Genomic DNA, 22,663 nt, shown 5'->3' on the forward strand with positions numbered 1-22,663 from the left:
AAAAGAAATAAGCAGCATCTTCTCCTTCCCCCATTCTGACACACTATGCTTCTATAAAGGGGGCTATGGAACTAGAGGAGTGGGACATAGAATTTATGTTAAAAGTTTAATTGGTTAATGTCATCCATGTAAGAGTATGATGGGAGTGGTTGTAGGGGAATGTCATTAATCCAGATGCACGCTTTTTGATCTGGTGATAATGAAGCAGGAAAGTATATCCAAACAAACATTAAGCCTACAGTTCAGGGCCACCCTGGGCTAAATTTTACCTCAGGAGGGATTGCTACTGAGGAAACCATAGAAGAAAAGAAGTACTGGTATTTAGGATGGAAAAACTCGTGCAAGCCCCCTGCTATTACTATCTTGCAAGAATTTCAAGTACTTTTTTCAAGCCACTTATTATTGTCCCTTGCACAGAAATTAGCTGGTTTCACCTGACGGTTTTTCTTTTTAGATGAAGTCTCGCCCTGGAGCCCAGGCTGGAGTGCAATGGCTCGATCTCTGTTCACTGCAACCTCTGCCTCCCAGGCTCAAGTGATTCTCCTGCCTCAGCCACCCAAGTAGATGGGATTACAGGTGCACACCACCATGCCCATCTAATTTTTTGTATCTTTAGTAGAGACAGTGTTTCACCGTGTTGTCCAGGCTGGTCTCGAACTCCTGACCTTGTGATTCGCCTGCCTTGGCCTCCCAAAGTGCTGGGATCACAGGCGTGAGCCACCAGGTATGGCCTCACCTGAGTTTTGTTTGTTTGTTTTGAGATGGAATCTTGCTCTGTCGCCCAGGCTGAAGTGGAGTGGCACAATCTCGGCTCACTGCAACCTCCACCTTCCAGATTCAAGCGATTCTCCTGCCTCAGCCTCCCAGGTATCTGGGATTACAGGCATATGCCATCATGCCCAGCTAATTTTTGTATTTTTAGTAGAGACTGGGTTTCATCATGTTGGCCAGGTTGGTCTCCAACTCCTGACATCATGATCCTGCCTTGGCCTCCCAAAGTCCTGGGATTACTGGCGTGAGCCACCATGCCCGGCCTGAGTTTTAACAGATGGTAATTGCTTTATTAAAAATATAATAATAGTAACATCTATTTATTGAGTACCTACCCAATTCCAGGACTGTAAGGACATCATGAATCAGCACAGATCTTAAATATCTACCCACTATTCCTATATCCCTCTAAAATATAAGTTCTATGAGGGCAGGAATTTTGCCTATTTTATTCACCAGTGTGTGCCCAAATGCTTACAAAGTGTTTAACACATAGTTGATGCACAATACACATTTGTTTAACCAATCAATTAGAAAATTGAAACTTGAAAAGTTAAATGATTTATCCAGGGTCACACAACCAGCTATATGTGGGGAATATATTCCAGTTCTATTTGATTCAAAATCTTTGTTTCTTCCACTATACTTGGCTCACTTTGGGTAAATCTAGTCCTACTTCACAGTTCTGATGGGGGTACAGGAAGTGACAACAACTGTTAAGTCATCTAGAACCGTCTTTTTACCATCATAGGCATTGAGCCAGCCAGTCACACTTCACTCGCTAGTACTCATGCCTGCACTTTCTTTCTCATTTACTAGTACCAAATAAACACTCCACCTTTTGTTTAAAAAGTTCACACCCACATTTCCTAGATATATTTCAAAACTCCCCATTTTACACCAAGATCAAATAACTGGGGGGAGGTGGGGACAGGAGGATGCCACTTCAGCTACAGCTTCCCACTCTAGCATTCAGAAAACTTGTCAGCATTCTGACAACTTTTGGAAGTTAACAGTTGCAAGGAACCCTGAAGATTATCTAGCTCAATGCCCTCACTTAGTGTAGAAATAATTGTAAAAATTACGAATTCCTTAGAGGGTAGGAAAGAGGTGCCAGCAGGTGCACAGAGCTGCAGGATAAGCATGAAGGTTCTTCTTGGATCCAAAATCTTCTAGACTGGGAAACAAAGTTAAATAATTTACATATTAAATATTTTAAGTGGCTGAACACGGTGGCTAACACCTGTAATCCCAGCACTTTGGGAGGCTGAGGTGAGCGAATCACGAAATCAGGAGTTCAAGACCAGCCTGGTCAGGATGGTGAAACCCGGTCTCTACTAAAAATACAAAAATTAGCCAGGTATGGTGGCAGGTACCTGTAATCCCAGTTACCAGGGAGGCTAAGGCAGAGAATTGCTTGAACCCAGGAGGCGGAGGTTGCAGTGAGACGAGACTGTGCCACTGCACTCCAGCCTGGGTGACAGAGTGAGACTCCATCTCAAAAAAACAAAATTAAATACTATTTTATATTAAAACAACTTCCAATATAGTTTATCATGTAGAATGCACAATTCACATAAATATTTAAAGACAAACAAGAGAAGGGGGTGTAAATTACCACTCAGGGAATATTTCCCTGAAAAGATGGCATTTAAGTTGAAGCCTGAGAAATGAATTGAATTAGTGAGGCGAAGAGTGGGAAGAGAGTGGGGCTGAAGTGGGGATATGTAGAAGGAGTGGCGTGTACAAGGGTTCTAAGGCAAGGGAAAAGCGTGGAATTAAAAGAGCAGTAGGTAGGCTGGGTGTGGTGGCTCACACCTGTAATCCCAGCACTTTGGGAGGCCGAGATGCACAGATCACCTGAGCTCAGGAGTTTTCGACCAGTCTGGGCAACACGGTGAAACCCCGTCTCTACTAAAAATACAAAAAATTAACTGAGCGTGGCAGTGTGCACCTGTAGTCCCAGCTACTCAGGAGGCTGAGGAAGGAGAATTGCTTGAACCCAAGAGGCGGAGGTTGCAGTGAGCCAAGATCGCACCACTGCACTCCAGTCTGGGCGACAGGGTGAGACTCTGTGTCAAAAAAAAAAAAAAAAAAAAAAAAAAAAAAAGAGTGGTAGGCCTGAGTGTCCCAGGCCCATGCTCACAGCACACATGTTCTATTATCCTGCAATCTCCTGCAGCAGCACCTCCTAGAAGTCTGTCTTTCCATTCACATCCTGCAAAACCCCTGTGAGAATCTTGGAGGTAGGAGGTCCAACACCTAGAACTGAGATGCCTAGGTCTGCCCATATCACCCCAATTCCCTAGCCAAGATCAGGAATCCAGGGACACATAACTGTCGTTTTCTTAAGGGTTTTCAACACTCTTACTAAAACCATTCACTGGTTTAAGTTAGAAACTGCTGGTAGAAAAAGTAAATACTATAGTGTCAGTCCATTGTACAAAATATTACAAGTAATAATACAGCTAATATTTGTATATAATTGTCATTTTATGCTTACAACAATCCTCTGAAATAGAAGCTGTCATTTTACAAATGAGGAGACTGATAGTCAAAATCTGCCTGAAGTCACATAGTTCATGAGCAATAAAACAAAGACTATGAAACTAAGTCCTTTTGGTGCCAAAGCCCATAGCTTAGCCTCACACTGCCCTGTGGAGCAGATTTAGTAGAGAAGAGTGATTTTGAGGGCCTTACAGCTAGGCACTTTTTATCTCTATAAGCTACCAAGCAAATCTATTGTCCTACACCCTGGAATGCCCTAAGAAGAATGAATGGAGGGGCATGAAGAAATAAACTGTGTTGGCTGGGTGCAGTGGCTCATGCCTGTAATCCCAGCACTTTGGGAGGTCGAGGTAGGGGGATCACCTGAAGTCAGGAGTTTGAGACCAACCTTGCCAACAGGGTGAAACCCCGTGTCTACTAAAAATACAAAAATTAGCCAGGCGTGGTGGCCCACTCCTGTAGTCCCAGCTACTCAGAAGGCTGAGGCAGGAGAATTGCTTGAACTCAGGAGACAGAGGTTGCAGTTAGCCAAGATTGCACCACTGCACTCCAGCCTGGCCCACAGACCAGGACTCAGTCTCAAAAAAAAAAAAAAAAAATTCTCAAAAAGAAATAAACTGTGTTAAGGGACTACTATATGCCAGGCATCATGATAGGACTTCTAAATGCATTATTTCATTTAATCATCAAAGAAACCCCTTATGGTGGAAAAATTATTATCCCTATTTTATAGATGAGGGAATTGTAGTCCAGGGTCGTTAAGAAATCTGTATCTTTGGTAGGTAGTGGAGCTGTGACTTGAATCTGGATGTGGATAACCCCAAAAGTCTATACCACTTCCACAGAGCACACCAAGGATGGCTTACTATTTAACCCTTCCCAGGTTAATATTTGCACTTTAATAAGAGTCTTTCCTGTGTGAATTTCACAGGACAGTGGCAGACCTGAAGAGAAGGCCGATTGGGGCCTGCAAGGTGTGCCTGCCTTAAATCACACTGGAATGGCATTGACCTGCCTTCTCCCTGGAGTTCCTAAAATAGGGCAGCAAGCCAGAGAAGATAAATCTCTACTGCAGTCACAGCCTTCTTCTCCCCCAACTGGGATAACAACTCTCAGACACTCTGGCAACTACAGAAACAGAGAGAGCTCTGAATCAATCAAGAGTTTATTTGCAAAGGGTAATGTCAGAGGATGAACTTCCTCTAAATCCTGCTAACCCTCTACATTTAATGTGCTTACTGGCTCAGGAATTTGATTTTCCTCTGACTTGCTTTCAGAGATTTGTGTTTTACCATTGACTAAAATTATATTTTTCCTCTCAGCCCACCACCTTTCAGGATAGAGACTGATGTATGTTCCTCAGCCTCCTTATTCCCCTCTTGCTCCAGCTAACCTAGGACTTTGCAAATAAACCCTACTGAGAAGTATGGACAGTCTGGGCCTTTACAGAAACTCAAGCTGCTGAAGGAGATATGGTATTTAGTTAAGCTGAAGTGAAGCCCTGCATAAATCATAAAGAGGCAAGCCCAGGTTACTCAAACAAGACCTTCGGAGGTGTTTGGGGAATAGACTTGTAGGCAGCTTTATTTTCCTACAGCCGATTTACTTCCAAAATGCTGGGGCCCACAAATACCCCAGGAGTAACTTGGCTCCCAAATGCTGGAGCAGGTCTTGGCCTTGGAGCACAGTTCTGGTGTTGTTTCCTGAATTCCCACATTGCTGTTTTCCACACATGGATCAGGCTTCAAACTTCCTGTGTTTGGACTGTGTGTGCATGCTTGTGTGTGCGTGTGTGTGTGTGTGTGTGTGTGTGTGTGTGTGTGGATGCTTGGGAAGGGTGGAACAGGGGAGGGAGAGGATCCAGAAGGAAGAGCATTTAACTAGTCTTGTAGTGCATATGTGTCCCTTTGCTCCTTTCCTGTTCAGATAAAGCTGCTATTTTCTGATCAGCTGGCTTCTGCATGTACAGGGCTACTGTCCTTATGAATAAATAGGAGGCTGATTTTTGGAGGTGTCCCGAAGAAAGCTGCTTCTCAACATTTGTCTTTGGAGGGATTGAGGGGGACAGTTATGTGTAGAGACATAAATCCTTAAAAAGATTTATTTTTTCTAGCATACATGCTTGCCTCTGCTTTTGTTCATAAATACATTTAAATCATTTAGTTGTTCACTAGGCAACTAGAGGAAGATGTACGCATTCCACACTCCTAGTTCACTTGGTAAGTAGGGGAAAATGCCATTCAATGCAAAGCACTATGGTTTTATCATCTTTCCTTCAAGAAGAATCTAGCCAGGGATTGGGGAATAGACTATAAGCTATACACTCCTTCCTACTTTTCCTGTACATTGGACAAAAATATTGCACACAAAGGGAAGATTTTTAAATTAAGACATTTATTAGTTGGCAAAATGAAAAACTGGAGATTTTCTATTAAAAACATTTGACCTTTGGTTTCTTTCAAAAAATCAGAAGCTCTGGTCACATTGACAGGCATTTCCCTGTAGTGGCGATCAAGGCTGCCCTTTTCACATGGGTTCTGCCTTCTTGCAACGCCTATCACTGGCATTGTCTTCTGACACTAAGCCTAAGAGTTATTACTTTTTGTGTGTATGTATGTGTGTGTTTGTGTGTGCGTGTATGTGTATGTGGTGGGGGTAAGAGATACATAACAAAATTTACCATTTTAACAATTTTGTTTTGAGATGGAGTCTCATTCTGCTGCCCAGGCTGGAGTGCAGTGGTGCCATCTCGGCTCACTGCAACCTCTGCCTCCCAGGTTCAAACAATTCTCCTGCCTCAACCTCCCAAGTAGCTGGGACTACAGGCGCTGGTCATCATGCCCAGCTAATTTTTTTCCTTTTTAGTAGAGATGGGGTTTCACCATGTTGGCCAGGATGGTCTCGATCTCCTGACCTAGTGATCCACCCATCTTGGCCTCCCAAAGTGCTGGGAATACAGGCGTGAGCCACCACACCTCGCCACTTTAACATCTGTTTTTTTTTTTTTTTTTTGAGATGGAGTCTCACTCTATTGCCCAGGCTGGAGTGCAGTGGTGCCATCTCGGCTCACTGCAAATTCTGCCTCCCGGGTTCAAGCAATTCTCTGCCTCAGCCTTTCAAGTAGCTGGGATAACAGGTGCCCACCACCATGCCCAGCGAATTTTTGTATTTTTAGTAGAGACGGCAGTTCACCATCTTGGCCAGGCTGGTTGTGAACTCCTGACCTTGTGATCCACCCGCCTTGGCCTCCCAAAGTGCTGGGATTACAGGCACGAGCCACTGCGTCCAGCCTCATTTTAACAATTTTTAAGTGTACAATTCAGTAGCTTTCAGTACACTCAAAATATTATACAACTATCACCATTATCTATTTCCAAACCTTTTCATCATCCCAAACAGAAATTGCACCATTAAACACTAACTTCCCACATCTCTTCTTCCAGCCCCTGATTACCAATACTCTACTATTTCTGAATTTACCTATGCTAGATCCCTTATATAAGTGGAATCATACAATATTTGTGCTTTTGTATTTGGCTTATTTCATTTTGTGTAATGTTTCCTTTTCAAGGTATACTTTTGATTTTTTAAATGGACTTTATTTCGTACATGACAGATACTGATTTTTATTGTGCAATAAAGGTGTATTTTAAGACAAAAATAAAGGTCAAACAGGACAGGTAGTTTGGGATGAAGAACTGTGACTTCTGAGCCTAAAATGATCCTCCTTTTTTCCATATTGTTATATGGAGGTTTTTAATGTGTAGTATCTAGGCAACCCCGTGTCTTTACACAGGTGTTTTACAGCTAGTGGTTAATTCTCCTGGTCTCCCCCAGAGGGCTTTCTATACTTTATAGTCAGGATATGAAGACACAGGGATGCTGTGGGGATTAGTTAAATGTGTGTGGCACAGTTTGCTGTATAAACTAACTCTCTGGAACTAGTTTTCACTCTCTGCTCTTAACTTCCACAGCTTTTACTGTCAATACCATTCATTTGGCACTTAGCACATGCTTGTTAGTTGTCTTTTTATGTTTATATCCTTGAAGGCAGGAGCTAAGTCTCATGCGTCTTTGTTTTTTCAGTCTTGTCTATAATAGCGGCTCAATCAATGTTTGTTGATGTTGGCCTCCCCCTCCCCCTCTCTTTTAAGTAGAGCAGGCAATGCATAGCTTTAAATCCAAACTCGGTTTAAACAAACTGAAAGGTTTTCAGGGTGAAAACAAAGAAGTCTTGCATAGCAGAATAGAAGGCTTGGAAGTCCTGGGTTAAACAGAAGTACCAAAAAACTGTTTGCCACAGGTTAAGAAGTCACTCGCACACAGCATCAGAGTTCTGCTAACTCTGTTTCATCAACATTTGGAGAAGAGTAATGCCCAAGCAGTGTTTGAGGAGGAGGTGTTAAAGGAATTAAGTGTTTTAGAGGTTTTCATTGCTCCAATTCCATTGCTCCACAGCACTAGTTGCTGTGGGGAAAGCATGTTAGAAAAGTGTTTTGAAGGCAACTTTAAGGCTAGGGGCAGGCATACTACAAACGTAGCCACCAGGCCTTTGTTACCAGGATTTTTTTTTTTTTTTTAATAGCATCTTCTGTAGTGGCAAAAGACAGGAAATAGCCCAAATTTGCCTCCGGTTTTTTAGAGATTAGTTAAGAGTGGAGAGTGAAAACTAGCTCCAGAGAGTCAGTTTATACAGCAAACTGTGCCACACACATTTAGAGTCTTGCTATGTTGCCCAGGCTGACCTCAAAATCCTGGCCTCAAGGGATTCTCCTCCCTCAACCTCCCTTGTAGTTGGGACTACACACGTGTGCCACCACTGTGTCTGGCTCCCAAATCCCCATTTAATAAGTGGATGAATAAAAGAATTTTGGCATAGTAATATAATAGAATACTGAATTACAATAAAATAAATAAGGTAAACAGTTTTCCTGAGATGAAAGTATATTTCAAACACATTGTTGAGTAAAGAAATGCAAGGTATGCCATGATTAATGATTTTACTTGTAAGGAACAAAAAGGGAATAGGCACTCATGTTTGAATATGCAAATAATCTATTTGAAAGATGACATACAATTATAAAGAGAATGGGACTATGGGAGCAGAGTGGTGGGGAGGAACTTTTAACTGTAGTCTTCCATTATTTTTTTTGAGATGGAGTCTCGCTCCGTCACCCAGGCTGGAGTGCAGTGGTGTGATCTCGGCTCACTGCAACCCCTGCCTCCTGGATTCAAGCAATTCTCTGTCTCAGCCTCTCGAGTAGCTGGGACTACAGGCGTGTGCTACCACCACGTGTGGCTAATTTTTGTATTTTTAGAAGAGACAGGGTTTCACCATATTGATCAGGCTAGTTTTGAACCCCTGAACTCAAGTGATCCACCTGCCTCACCCTCCCAAAGTGCTGGGATTACAGGCGTGAGCCACCGTGCCCAGTCCAGTACTATTTTATTTGAATTTTTCCATGTGCATGTTTAACTTTTTTCACTTGGACAACATTGATTTTAACAAGCATGCTGTTGCCACTGTGATTAGTAGTAGTCCTGCAGCAAATACCGCCCCCCCATCTAGTTCTCCTGTCCACTCCAACAACAAGGCTGAAATAATATTCCCTTGCTTCACAAACCAGGTATCTCCATATCTTTAACGTTCAAAACTCACTTTCTCCATGAAAAATCATCCAAATAACCTCACTTCATACATAAACTGAATCATAACAAGAATCATTTTGTGCACACTCCTGCTTCTGAATCTTTCCACAGAGCATGCTGCGCACTCCATGATGTGCAATCGTCCCTACTTTTCCTTCACTCAGAGTTACATTCTGAGCCCCAATTTACTGTGTGATAGTGTTTCCTTTAAGCACACTTCCTCTTGCATGCCTTGATCCATGGCCCCTCAGATGGCTCCCATTAGGCAGGCTTGAATTGGATGTCACTCTCATGGGCGTGAGCTCATTATAACAGCCTTGCGCTGTCAAGGCCTTTACAGTTAGGCTTGCTTCCTACTTGAAATGTTTTCTAGGAAATATGGATCTGTAGAGAATGGTGGTTTCCATGGTAAATGTTCCTTCATATTTGTTTTCTCAAGTTCACTTTGCAGATACACAGCATGATTTCCTCTTTCAGTACCAGAACCACAATAGCTTTAAGTTGTCATGAAACCGTAGAACTTTAAAAAAGAAATCTCACCCACCCTGCTTAGAAAAGGGATAATTTATTATTCTAACTGCAGGGAGTCAACTTCATATCCATCCCCAAAATTGTAGGAAAAGAGCTGATTTTTAAAAATAAAGCCACAAAACTTACACGACCTTGAATGTAATGCTTAAAACAGATGAGCATAATATTAATTCTCTAACACATGTAAGACTCTCCACTATGTGTCATACACAAGTAGGAACACATACATGTTGGAGTGCTTTATAGTTTTCACACACATTTCATTTTCACACCAGTGCCATTAAGTTAATAGGGCATGTCTTACAGCATTTATTTACAGGTAGAAAAATTAAGCTGAGAAGTTAAGCCACTTAACATTAGTCATACAATTAGCTAGTAAGTGCCAGAGCCCCAGATGAGTTTTTTTTTGGTTCTAAATTCTGTTATTTTGCTACCCCTACACTGTTTTTTTGTGCCTTCGTTTTCCAAGATGTAAAATGGTAGATTTTCCGTGTCCCAGGATACTGTTCTCAACCCTCTGTTTTTAACCAATGTCAGTTTTTTTTTCACAGCCAGGAAATGTGAACGCCACATTGGCACTTCATGTACTTTCCCCCCTCCAGATTTAATGAATTAAGGGGAAAGAAAAGTTACCTATTCGCGGAGGGCTGGACAGTGCCATAAACATAAAGGCGTACCAGCGTCGGCCGACACACTGCTGCACTCTTTTATGAGACTGAGAAAGCGTCTCATCTTTCTCTTCCCAGCGGTAGCTGGGGTAGAACATAGAGCTACACAATAGCCTCTTGTTTAGTTTTATTAATTTTGAGGACTGGTGGGACAAAAGAATCAGACTGGCGACTCCCGGGCCCAATCGCAAACGTACACTAGGCCAGGGCCGGCCAACGAGTAGCTGCAAAAGAATGGTGGGCGGGACTTACGCTTCAGGGGCCCGCTCCGCCCAGGCCGCCGCTAACAGCCCGCCCAGGGGCGGGGCGTCGGCAGAGCCCCGCCCACGACCCCCTCCTCCCTCACCCCCCCGCCGCTTCTGCGGCCCGCCACCGGGAGGCGGGGGAAACGCCCGGGATGAGGGAGCGGAGGAAGAAAGGAGGGTGTCTCGCAGAGCTGTGACCTGGTGGGGGCCTGCTAGTAATAGGAAGCGAGAGGGGAAGGAAAACGAAGGAGCCTCCTTCCTTCATTATTTTAAGCAGGCTTTGGTGGAAGCTGCTTTTCAGCATTTCTATTATTTGCTTTTCTTCCTCTCGCTGTGGGGCGGAGAGCTGCACTGGCTCTCCCACGCGACTATGCCGCGCTGTTGCCGTAGGTTATTATTGTAGTCTTTTGCAAAACCCTTTCCTTCTTCCCAGCCAGTCCTCGCGCAGACTCTCACGGCTACGGCAACCGAGTCGTGCCCCTCTAGTGGAAAGGCGAGAGCGAGGGTCCTCAGCTTTCGCCCGAGCTCCCGGACCCCGCTGTTTAATTGTTTGAAACTTCCCCGCCCCCCGGCCCCGCCTCTCTTCCGCGCTCCCCTCGCTCCTCACTTCCAGGGTCCAGGCAGGCTCCCGCCCTTCTTTCCCCGCCCTGTACTCCGCCTTCCTCCCCAGTCCACCCCCCCCACCCGCCGCTCCGGGGCGGTCCTAGCCGCTCACCGCAAGAAGAAAAGCCACCCGTTGGTCCCCCTCCCCTACCTCCCATCCTTTGCCCAGGAGCTGCCTTGGCAGTCACGCCCCTTCCTTCCGAGGAGCTTTCTGGCTGCCTAAACTGGTAGACCCCCTGAATTACTCCTCCGTCTCCGCTCTCTTTCGCCTCCTCTTCTCTTAGTTCTCTCCGCCTCCCCCCCTAACTACCACCACCTCCAGTCAATCTCGCCTCCGACCATCCGCTGCTCCACCCTCTGGCCCGGTATCCTGCCTGTCCACTGCCACCAAGGAGAGCCCGAACGGAGCAGCAAAGAGGGGAGCAGCCGGGAGTTGGGGCTTCCCCCCTGCCCATCCCTGGCCGCTGGCCCGGGACCGAAGCCACTTGAGCGAGCAGAGAGTCGTCACCTTGTCTTCGTTGCCTTCAGGGGTAGGAGACGTGTGGTTACTTTTCGCGGGGAACCGGGGCAGGAATCCATGGTGGCATGAACTTGGTCGTGCCCTCGGCGTGAGTGAATCGATCTAGGCGCGTGTGACAATGCCCGTGTGTTCTACTTTCTTTGCAGCTGGCCATGAGTTTTTTAGGGTGTGCAGCAAGTTAAATCGGTTAGAGTGTGCGCTGCTTTCCGATCCTACTTAGGTGAGGAGATGCTAGTGGGTACCACTACTAGATGGCACTTTTACTTCCTTGCCTCCTGGGGTTCTTCTGGGTCTCTAGGAAATTAATCACATTGAGGAGCTAAAGACCCGAGGGAAGCTGAAATCTACATTTAGCCTAGCATGCAAGTCAGTGCTTATCTCAGATAACTAGATAGGTTTCTCCTAAGTGCATAGGCTTGGGGTGTGGACTCACACTCCCTGAGGCGGGAGAAGGAGGGGTAGGACCGTGAATTCTTGAAGTTTTAAAGTCTGTGTAATCTAAAACACAAGGCTACTTTTTGAAATGTGTGTTCGTGGTGGTGCTTGTGGTGGTGGTGATAGTGGTCATGAGGAGGGAATTGCCCATATCTACTTTAGAAGATCCAAAGATGTTAGTAAATAGTTTTGGGGGATCAGGCAGGTGTCTTGAGGGTCCAACCCTGGGCCACTGTACGTTGGTGCTTCAGCAGTAAGATGGACTTCGTGGATATGTGAAAATCAAGAGAAAGAAAAGTGGGAGAAAAAATAAGTCTTTAATAGACTGTGAGCAGTTCCTGGTTAATTTCCACTAATAATAATATAATAATATGCATAAAGGGACTAAATAAGATTAAATGAGCAAGGAAAGAGGAAGTCGGTGAGAAACAGCATTTTCAATCTCTAGCGTATGTTTTAGAAATAATTTTTCAACAACCTGGGATGTTTAGTTCAGTTCTCCTCCCTCCCCACCATGAAGAGTGGAAGTTGGGAGGCAGTTTAAAACTTTTATGAATATAACCCTCTTCTCCCATTCAGAGAGGAAGATAATTAGTCACCATAATCTTCAATGATGAAGGGCTAAGGGTATTTAAGTCTCCTTGAGCTAGGCTTTGTGAAAAGTTCTTTCTCAGGCCAGCCTTTGTGAAGCCTTCTCAGACCTTTCAGCACCCGCATTTAGTAGCTAAGAATAGTTTGAAATGCCATTTTGGATGTGGGATACATTTTCATCCATCTCCCACCTATCTTCAATTGGACAAGTGCATCAAGCTTGTAAGTGGTGGTGTTCAAAGACTTATTACTGAGATGTCCTGAACCCATTGCTTATTTGGGAACACATTATTTACATACATTTAAAAATAGCTTTGGTTGATTTTAATGAGTGAAAGGAAGGTAGGAAGGTAGAGAAGGAACGTTACATGGCGACAATTTTAAAGGCTATCCTGTTTCAGATCAGCTGGGAGGGAAAAGCTGGCCTAACCAAACTACATTTTATAACTGGCCTGGGACATTTTAACAGCCAGGTGGTTGTAGAGTAGTTGCATCTATTTACAGATGATAACTCAGGTTCCAACTATTCTGTATGGGTTTATCCGGTGTCATTGACAGACACTTTCTGGCACGACATCATACTTCATTTTAAATTACTTCTTTCTTTGGAAAAGTTTGTGGCTTTGTAAAATTGAAAGTGTTTTTTCTACCTTCATGGTGTAGATGTGAAGTAAACCTCGTTGTATGTGGAGTCACTTTTACATGAAATTTGTGGATCTGTTTAACTATTTAAAAGATTTTAGAAAGGGAATTTTAATAATTCATAGTCAATGCAATTTTGGATTTAGAAATTAAAATCTCATTTCCGGTTTATGAAGTTGGATTTATTAGACTAATTCCCAACTAGGACATTTGTAGAGTTGCTTTCTCTGAGGTTTTGTAAAGGCCACATCAGACTCTAGAATGCTTTAAGAATAGCCTAATCAGAAGGCAGGGGGATGGATACTATGACCTTGAGGTCCCATTGAGTGCCAGAATTCTAAGTGGCTACATCTGCTTCTGTGCCTCTCCTAAGAGCCCTCTCCCAGGGCCTGCGCCTTCTTTAAAAGGGTGTCTTTGTAATTAAGCAGCCCTTCTTCCCCATCCCCCTTTCTTCCTTTGATCCAGCTTTTTAAGGCCTTTTTTTTCCATTTGGAGACAAGAGGAGTTTCTCACACTTTCCTGTTCCCCTCTTAAAGTTTCTTTTCCTTTACCTCAGAAAAGTCCCCTGAAGTTCTCAGGATGGTTAGAAGTTGTTTTGTTTTGTTTGGGGTGTGGGGGTGGAGTGGGGGAGTTGTTACCAGTGAGGAGGAATAGAGGATATATTCCCTCTTGGGAAATGCTTGCGACCAGGTAGCCTCCTCCATGGAGACTGAGCATTTGGAATGCATGAGAACAGTCTATTCTTGGGGACTGTCTGGTAGAAATTGTCCTTTGCACCCATTAAGCCCAGCTTAAACACATTGAAAGGGGTGGGGAGAGGTGTGTGTGGTCGTAGTGGAGCCTTTTAGGATGGTAAATGGGTAAATGTTTCCAAATCTCCTATTACATCATCTCTTTCTCTCATGGATTCAGTAGGTTTAGTGATCTGCTTGACAAGTTAATTAGCTGGGGACTAAACCAATTTGTTTAGAATTGTGATCCATTGATTTCCTGTCCCCAGGAATTTTTGTTGGTGTTTTACTATGATGTGTTGTCTTTAGTCTTACTTACTTTTCCCTCCTTGCTGCCTTTTGTGGACTTTGGTCCAAAATCTAGGGTTCCACCCCCAAGTCAAAGGTTAGAATTTTGTCCCAGGAACTAGGGGGGTATTAAACAGGCTGGCCATACTGCATACTCTCCTCCATGGTGGGCTTCTGACCCCTTTTAACCCAGAGAAAGGAGGGAAGTCGCCCCTTCCACACACAACACACACAATCTGAACAAAAAAGAAGAAGAAAAAGAAAGAAAATAGGAGGTCATTTGCTTTATAAAAGAATCCACAACAGGTTTCTTTATAAGTACTAGCTTTCCTAGTTAGTGCCTTTAAACTGTGACTTGATATATAAAAATTCACTCTAACTGGGCCTTCTAAGAAGCATATTTATTGCATAAAGGAATACGTAAGAATTTGTAATGATTATCGCTTAAATGAAGTGACACCATTATTTGGCCTTTGAAATCTTTTTGTTATATGGAATGGAGTTAGTTAGTTGTCTAAATCATCCTGGCTTGTAATAATGCTGGCCACGTTAGCTCCGGCCTACAACTGCTTGCAGAAGAGAGCTAGCATTACTTTTAGAAAATAAATCAGACTCTATAGATTTTTAACAGTTGTAAGGATGAGACTATCCACCCCATATAGGTAAAATATTTTATTTCCAGTCACTGTATTTGACTTTCCCAGGGATCCTGAAAGTTATTTCTAGTAAATGGTGGCGACTGATGCCACTTTTAACCTAAGAATCTGCAATAAGATTTCCTAGTGAGCCTATTGGTGAGAAGGACCTGGGCTGTAGGCCCAACTGTAAATTGGTTTACTACTTCTGTTAAGTATTTTTTTTCCACTGTAAATTGTGGGTTCGGTTAGGGTGATTTTGAGAGACAGTTCTCATAAGTTTATGGTTTTCTTTCTAGGCCTCAATATCTAGTATGAATGTGAATGATTGCTACTAGAAGTAGGTGCAACAGTTGTTAGAAATTCAGTCATCTAGTCATCATGTTAAAACAAAAGATCCTGTAAGGATATATCAATATAGATGCATTGTGTTTTATATTTTAACAACTCCAAATTAAGAAGCTAAGACTCTGCCTAAAACTTTATCAAGGATTCCATCATCCTAACAGATCACCTGCTTTCATTTTTTCTAGTTCCTTTCAAGTCCTGGTTCCTGTACTAACACGAATTTTAGATAATTAAAGCCACAGATATATGCAATGTTGCTTTTCAATAAGAGCCCACCTTAGACTTAGCTTTGCAAACCCATGTGGAGGAATGAAGGCAGAATCTGACCGAGGACACATGAAAACTCCCATGTATTTTGTTTCTCAAATACCAGAAGAGGTTAACGGATATAATAAGTAATCCCTAAACACTTTTTGTGATTCAGGAGTTCATGTATCTAGCAAGTCTGTTAATTCAATTCCTTTGACCTCCTGTTATCTCTCCCCCATGCTTGTTAACAACAACAACAAACTAGGGTTCACTGTTTACTTTGTCTAAATCGTTGGCAATGATTCCTAAATCACTGTATGGTGATATACCATCAAGTGAGTACAAATTTGAGTGGATTATGAAATCTCCAGAATGAGAAAGGAGAAGCAGGAAAGCACAGATATACTTGTTTTATAGCATGGAAAATGATATGTTTAAATTAAAAGATAGCAGAGAAACTAAGGATTTTAGACAGTTAAATAAAAGACATTAGGTAAGCAGCAGAATGCGCCGTGCATAATGGGTTCTTCATCTGAGATCTTCACTATGTAGTAAAAGTTCAGTTTCATAGTCCTTTAATTTTCCTTTGATAACAAAAATATGGTATACATGTGATCTTTAAGATTTGATGGATTCACTGGGTGCAGTGGCTCACACCTGTAATCCCAGCACTTTGGGAGGCAGAGGCAGGTGGATCACCTAAGGTCAGGTGTTCGAGACCAGCCTGACCAACATGGTGAAACCCTGTTTCTACCAAAAATAAAAATTAGCTTTGCATAGTGGCACATGCCTATAATCCCAGCTACTTGGGAGCCTGAGGCACAAGAATCCCTTGAACCCCAGGAGGCGGAGGTTGCAGTGAGCCAAGATCACACCATTGCACTCCAGCCTGAGCAACAAGAGCGAAACTCTGTCTCTGAAAAAAAAAAAGAAAAAAAGATTTGATGGATTCATTCCTGGAAACCAGTGGCTCATCATAAATTAGATTAAATTTCTCTAACTGCAATAGAAAATGTGGTACTGGTTTTTAGTATTTAGAAGGTACCAAATGAGTAACAGGAACATTTTTTTTTTTTTTTTTTGGTAATATATGACCCTGGAGAAAATGCAAATGAACATATTTGCCAATGTTTCCTGAGGCAATTCTCGAAAATCTACTCTTTTAAGTCTGTGGGCTTGCCTTGACATTTGTAAAGGCACTTTCACTCTTACCCTAACTCCATGAAATATCATTAGCTTGTGTGACTTGAAGCCAGCCTTTGTGACTTGAAGCCGGGATCTGGTTTTCTCTGCCCAGCCCCTCTCTGGCTTACCATGTGACCAAGGGTAAATGAATTAGCCACTCTAAGCTTCAGTTACCCTTCTGGGAAGCAAAGATATTAATACCTTACAGAGGTGTTTCAGCATGCTTCATATTGGGCACATGCTTTGAGGTCATTGGATGAAAGGTGTTTGCATTATGGCAGAGCAGCCTTATTATAGGGTCTTGAGCAGGTGTTCCTTTTTAATGAGCTTTGCTCTCTTATAACATACAATGCCCTTTGGTGCCCCATTGCCTTACTGACTGTAATTACCATTAACCTAACATTTGGATTATTGGCCCTCTCGACTTTTTGGGAAAAAAATTAAACAGTTTTGTACTGTGTGGTAAGTTGAGGTACAAATAAGAGGACTCCAGCATCTTCCAGGGTGGTGAAAAATAGCTTCAAAAAGAAACATTAGTTGAAAAGGACCATAGAGATCAGTGAGTTCTTCAAAGCTCCTCCAAAAGATGAAAAAGAATAAAGCAAACGTCTGTGTGTATGTGAGCATGCGTGTTTTAAGGGAGAAAGTTTTCAGTAATATTTGCTTGTGACACATACTGATGATAGCCAGTAACTGAAACCCAGCCATTGTAGTGTTTTATACACAGCTGGTTTTTATTAATGATGGAATATTTATGCTTGCTGTACAATTCGTGGCTTATTTCCATGTGTATGTCAGAACTTAAATACCCCCAAAAGAAACATTAAGATAACATGAAATATAAATGTGGCCAAGCTAGGAAGGGTGGATTTGGTGGGAAGTCTCCCTTATTCTTATTGGTGTCGCATCAGACCACAATAACTGTGCCCCCCCCCCCCACCCTACCAGCTTTAGGCATTGATACTGATTTTTTTCCCCTTATTTATACCCCATAGCAAACTTCATATTTCGATCTCTTTGATATGGACAAATGATCTGTTCTCCCCTTTATGATGCAGATAAAATTGATGTATGTGTTTTTTAAGAGCGTATTTTCCCTGCACATGCTTCTCATTATCCGAGAGGCCTGGACTCAATCAGTAAAGGAGCAGAGAAACCACATAATTGAAAGGAGAATGACGGTGGTGCATACTTGGAATATTTGTGGGAAGGGGATTGCTGACATCAGAAAATTTGGTGGCCTGAGTGTTAACAGCATTGAAGAGAAATCAGCTTTCTGTGTGTCTGTGTATTGAGAATTATTTTTAAGGGAATAAAAATATGGGCCAGGTTTGACATCCTTTTATGAAGTTGCCCTGGAAACTTTGATGAAGGTTGTTAAAGAATAGCTCAATTAAAACCTTCCCCATTAGGAAGCTAATTAGTACATCCCTTACTCATTTTGGTTGTTTTCAAGGGGCATGTATTTGCATTGAATTAGTGACATTTGTTCCATGTGATAGCAAACTAAGATAAAAATCACAGATGGGGAAAATTATTTATATTGCCTATTTTGAAGAAATGTAATTTCCTCTTTATTACATTAAGATTTTCAGTTCAGATTTTTGTTTTACTGTATTTATATACAATGATCACATTTTAGTGTAGTAGCCAGTTTTGCTTTCTGGATCATGGGCTGTAAACCAAAGCTTACTTGAATTAGGGAAATAGAACATATGACAATAAACCATTTTATTAAGGTAAGATTTGATTTTTTTTTTTCTACAGTTCATTTCTCTTTGGTCTCTGTGTGTGCCTGAGACAGATAGTGGGGGAGGCAGATAGTTTTTTGTTTGTTTGTTTGTTTTTTGTTTTTCTTTTTTTTAAAGCAGACACTTTTTGGAGCTAAGAAAATTTTGATGACCCCCTTTACTCCCAGGAACATTCTGTCTGCCTCAGGCTGCCAGTTGGGCTTTTGTTAGGTGAATATGATGAATTTTCTGACTTGGTGCTTTCTGTGACCAGGCTAAGCAGTTCTCCCTTGGAAGCCTAAAGGAGAGAGGTTATGGTGAGAATAGGAGTGCAAGATTTCTCGTAGGTTCTTTTTGCTGTACTCCATCTTTTTTTTTTTGGGGGGGGGTGAGTAATTCTGAGATTTCAGGACTGTTTGCAGTAGAGTCAATGCTCTGTAGCTAAATATAAAATGTGGGTCTGTTGTGGCCCTCCTTTCTCCCCATCACTTCAGGAGATGGTTATTCTGTACCTAGGTTCCCTGATGCTGTGCCCATGGCATAGATGTATGCCTGCAATAGTTTGTGCAAGTGAGAAAGTTAGCTGAGTTACATGATTTGTGATTTAACTGATCTCATCCTAGTCCTTCCTGGGAAGGCACAGTTTAGATGCAGTTCTGCAGTGGCACCTCAGGCAAGGCAGGTTCCCTGTGCTTGCAAGGCAACAGCAGGAGGAGGAGGGGCTGCCTTCTGCCTTCGGAGAATGACTCAAGCCCTTTGGTATGAAGATATGAAATGCTGGCTCCTGTCCATGCACCTGCTGGATGCCACACCTGCAGTCAGCACCTGAGCCCCACTCAGACACAAAAACCAGACTGAAGGCAGATGAGGCTCCCTTCAAAAGGGGTATAGCAAAACAGGGAGCTCCCAATTATGTGAGCAGAGCCCCACTGGGAATTAAGTTTAGTCATCCCAGTGTTGGCATGGGGAAACATCTTAGATTATTATTATTATTTTTTTTTTTTGTTAAGATTATTTTCTTTCAGATGCAGCTCACTCACTTAGGTATGACACTGTTGGAGTGCTGCGGGAGTTTGCTCTTTCCTGATGAATTTCTCTTGTGAACTGTCCTCCTAAAAACCAGAGAGGCAATTCTGTGGAGGGTTGTGTTTTGAACTAAGCACACAGCAGGAAATCATAAGACCTGGGTTTCGATCCTGGCCCTAACAGTGGGCAACAGTGAAATTCTGGTCCAATTAGTTATGATTAGCTATTTGTTCTGGACTTGAGCTTCCCTCTCCAGTTCTAAAATGGAATTAATCACATCTACCTTTATTTCCCCACAGAGCTGCTGAGAAGGACAAATAAGATAGCACAAGTGAAAGAGCTCTTGTCTCCTTAGAAGGAAGGCTGAGAAACTAAAGGTAATATTATTATTATTCCGTGTCTTTCTTTGTTTTCTCCTTCTGCTGTGGCCTCTAGCAAAGTTTTGGGGAAGTTATCATTCACTCAATATGCAACTATTAAGCACATTTTATGTACCAGTTAATGTTTTAGGTATTGGGATGGATACAATGAAAAATCACGCACCCAGCCCATGCCCTCTAAGATCTTACAGTCTAGCAACTTCCATTTCCATTTCTGGCTCAACCCGTAACAGTGATTGCTACCTGGGCACTCAGAAGCTTAAAAGGTGAGAATTAACTTCTTTTTTTCTCTCTGCACTACATCTGGGGATTTCTGTCCCTGGAGCAGTATATTCCAAGGTCTAGATTGGACATATATGGGAGGAAAGGCCATAGGGACAAATAAAGGAATTTCTTTCCCTCCCACATTTGCAAAGTACCTAACCCTTGAATGATCATTTTTTTCCAGAAGTCCATGTTAAGTTTCATTTTGAGTTCTGTGGTGTTCCTAATCAATATGGTCCAGCACTCTCTTATGACCTTAGCTGTTATCCTTATGCTAATGACTCCCAAAGATATATCTCAACCTATCTTTGATGTCAAGTTGGTCATCACATTCCATGTCTTCTATTCAGCTCGTAGGTTTTTGACTTTTCCTCCTCTTGGAAGCTTTTTCAGGTAGCCTGGGGTTTTTGGCAGAGCTCTCTGTGTTGCTGGAGCTATCAGCTCATACTTCTGTTCTCCCGTTGAATTGTGCCTCCTCTGCGTGACTGGGAGATCCTCAAGGACTGGGATCTTTGTTGTTGTTGTTGTTTGTTTGTTTGTTTGTTTGAGACAGAGTCTTGCTCTGTCACCCAGGCTGGAGTGCAGTGGCGCGATCTCGGCTCACTGCAACCTCTGCCTCCCGGGTTCAAGCGATTCTCTTGCCTCAGCCTCCCGAGTAGCTGGGATTATAAGAACCCACTACTGCGCCTGTCTAATTTTTGTAGTTTTAGGACAGAGGGGGTTTCACCATCTTGGCCAGGCTGGTCTCAAACTCCTAACCTCATGATCCACCTGTGTTGGCCTCCCAAAGTGCCAGGATCATAGGTGTGAGTGAGCCACTGTACCCAGCCGGGCTCTGCTTTATTTTTTTTAATTTATTTTTTGCCACCCTAGGGCTTACCTAGTACAGTGTCTGGCTACAGTAAGTGCTTAGTAAATGTTTGTGGAAAATATGCTGTGATAAGTGTCATGATAGAGAATTCATTTTCCATATTGAGCAAAGTTGAGGTCAGGAATAGATGGAGAGGGATTAGGGAAAAACCTTCAAAGAGAAGGTGGAAAGCAGAACTGCCTTATTTTGAGAGTTCTGGCTAAGAAGTCAAGGAAAGAATGCCTGCTGTGTCCACTCTTGCTAAACCAGGGGCATCTCTGGACTGTTGCCTCCCCTGCTTTAGGATTGGATGACTTTTATGGTCAGGTCTGCAAATAAACCTGTGTATAATACATTGACCATTTAAGACAGGTGTCACTTAGTCATATAATATTAAACAGAGCTAACCTTAAATGTGCCACCTTAACTGAGGCTGAAAATAGAGCTACACACACAGGCTCATTGATCATGCCTGCTTAGTTCTATACAGCAAAATGTTCCTTAAGATATATTGAAGATTGGGATCTAAAAACTGACGAATTCAGTTCTCAGAATGTAAGCAGGTTGGGTCATAAGAACTGAATGTCTTCAAGCTGACTGTCAGATCTTTCCAAGGGCAAAAATGAAAGATGATATAAGCTATTACAGGCCATGAACCTGTTCTCACCCACCTGATGCTTTTACTAATTAGCTTCTTGGCTGGGTGGCAATTTGGGGCAAGTGCACGCAAGCTGGATTCACAGGGGAGCCTGCATTCCACTCTGCCATTTTGCAAGCCACTGGGATACTACACTGCTTCTCTTGGCTTCTTTCCCTCCCAGGAGCCCTGCTCTGCCCTGGTGGAAAAATGAGAGCAGGAGAAATTTTCATTAAATGAGGGAGGGATTTCATGGGACTGTGGTGTTTTGCTAATTTTATTTTTTAGTGGGTTGTCTAAAAACATTTATGCTTCTTGACCCATCAGTTTCGCTTCTGGGATTCTATCACGGAGAAACAATCTACAATATTGAAAAAGGTTAAATCACAAAGATGTTTTTGTAACATTTTTTAGACTAGCATAAAATTGGAAGCAATTTATATATCTTAATAATTGAAGAATGGGTAAGTGACTGCTGATATACTTGTTTAATGCACTATTATGCAGCCATTACAATGTTATGAAGTTATGCCACAACATGGAAAAAGTATTTATGACGAAGTGAAATGCAGGATCCAAAATTACATCTTATTAATAATTCATTGCTTTGTAAAAACACAAATACACATAGGAAAACTAAAGGAAATATAATGTTAACAATGTTTAAGTTGAGGTGCTGGGATTATAAGTGATTTTTTTCTTTATTAAAATATATGCATGCTGTGCTTATATTACTTTTAAGATAAAATATAAGTAGATATGAAAATGGTTGGTCTGCCATTGGAGGTTACAGATTGGTAAAGCAGGCAGCTTCTAGGTATATTCTTAAACTTTTCTCATTTTAGGCTCAATCTGATTACAGGGTTCCTTTATACTTTTCCTGAGACAATAAGGAAGGGGATGTGATGACATTGTCTACTCCTCTTTTGGAATGGATGCTTGTGCTGGGGGATAGAGGGAGGTGGCAGCCGGATTCTCCTTGCTACCCAGTATGTATGTCACTGGTCACATGCACTTGAGGGTTGATCACATTTGTTGCCTATAAACATGTTCAAGGTAATTGCTTCAGAACAAAGCAAAGTCAAACTGGGACCAAAAACAACCAAGACCTTGAGTTATCATCTCAGAAACAGATCTCTTACACTGATCTCCAGTAAGATTTGCAAATGCCAAGGCT

At 42.5% G+C, this 22,663-nt stretch overlaps 1 protein-coding gene across 5 annotated transcripts in view; it reads left to right on the forward strand.

Moving 5' to 3' along the window:
• Nucleotides 1-11,011: 11,011 nt before the first annotated feature.
• Nucleotides 11,012-22,663, forward strand: part of AMOT (angiomotin) — a 64,642-nt gene continuing 52,990 nt past the window's right edge. For 2 of the 5 annotated variants that reach the window (XM_032250777.1, XM_032250781.1), the window contains exons 1-2: nt 11,012-11,505; nt 19,655-19,732. Coding sequence is in view for 1 of the 5 variants with exons in the window: in XM_032250780.1 (XP_032106671.1) it covers nt 19,874-20,001 (128 nt within the window). In the remaining 4 variants the exon portion in view is untranslated. Of the gene's footprint in view, nt 11,506-12,553; nt 12,744-19,654; nt 19,733-19,853; nt 20,002-22,663 lie in introns of those variants that run through there. The other 3 variants (XM_032250780.1, XM_032250778.1, XM_032250779.1) reach the window with 3 other exon arrangements.

Source organism: Sapajus apella, unplaced genomic scaffold (genome assembly GCF_009761245.1).
Source record: "Sapajus apella isolate SASKATOON/1434 unplaced genomic scaffold, GSC_monkey_1.0 scaffold73, whole genome shotgun sequence".
Classification (NCBI taxonomy): Eukaryota; Metazoa; Chordata; class Mammalia; order Primates; family Cebidae; genus Sapajus; species Sapajus apella.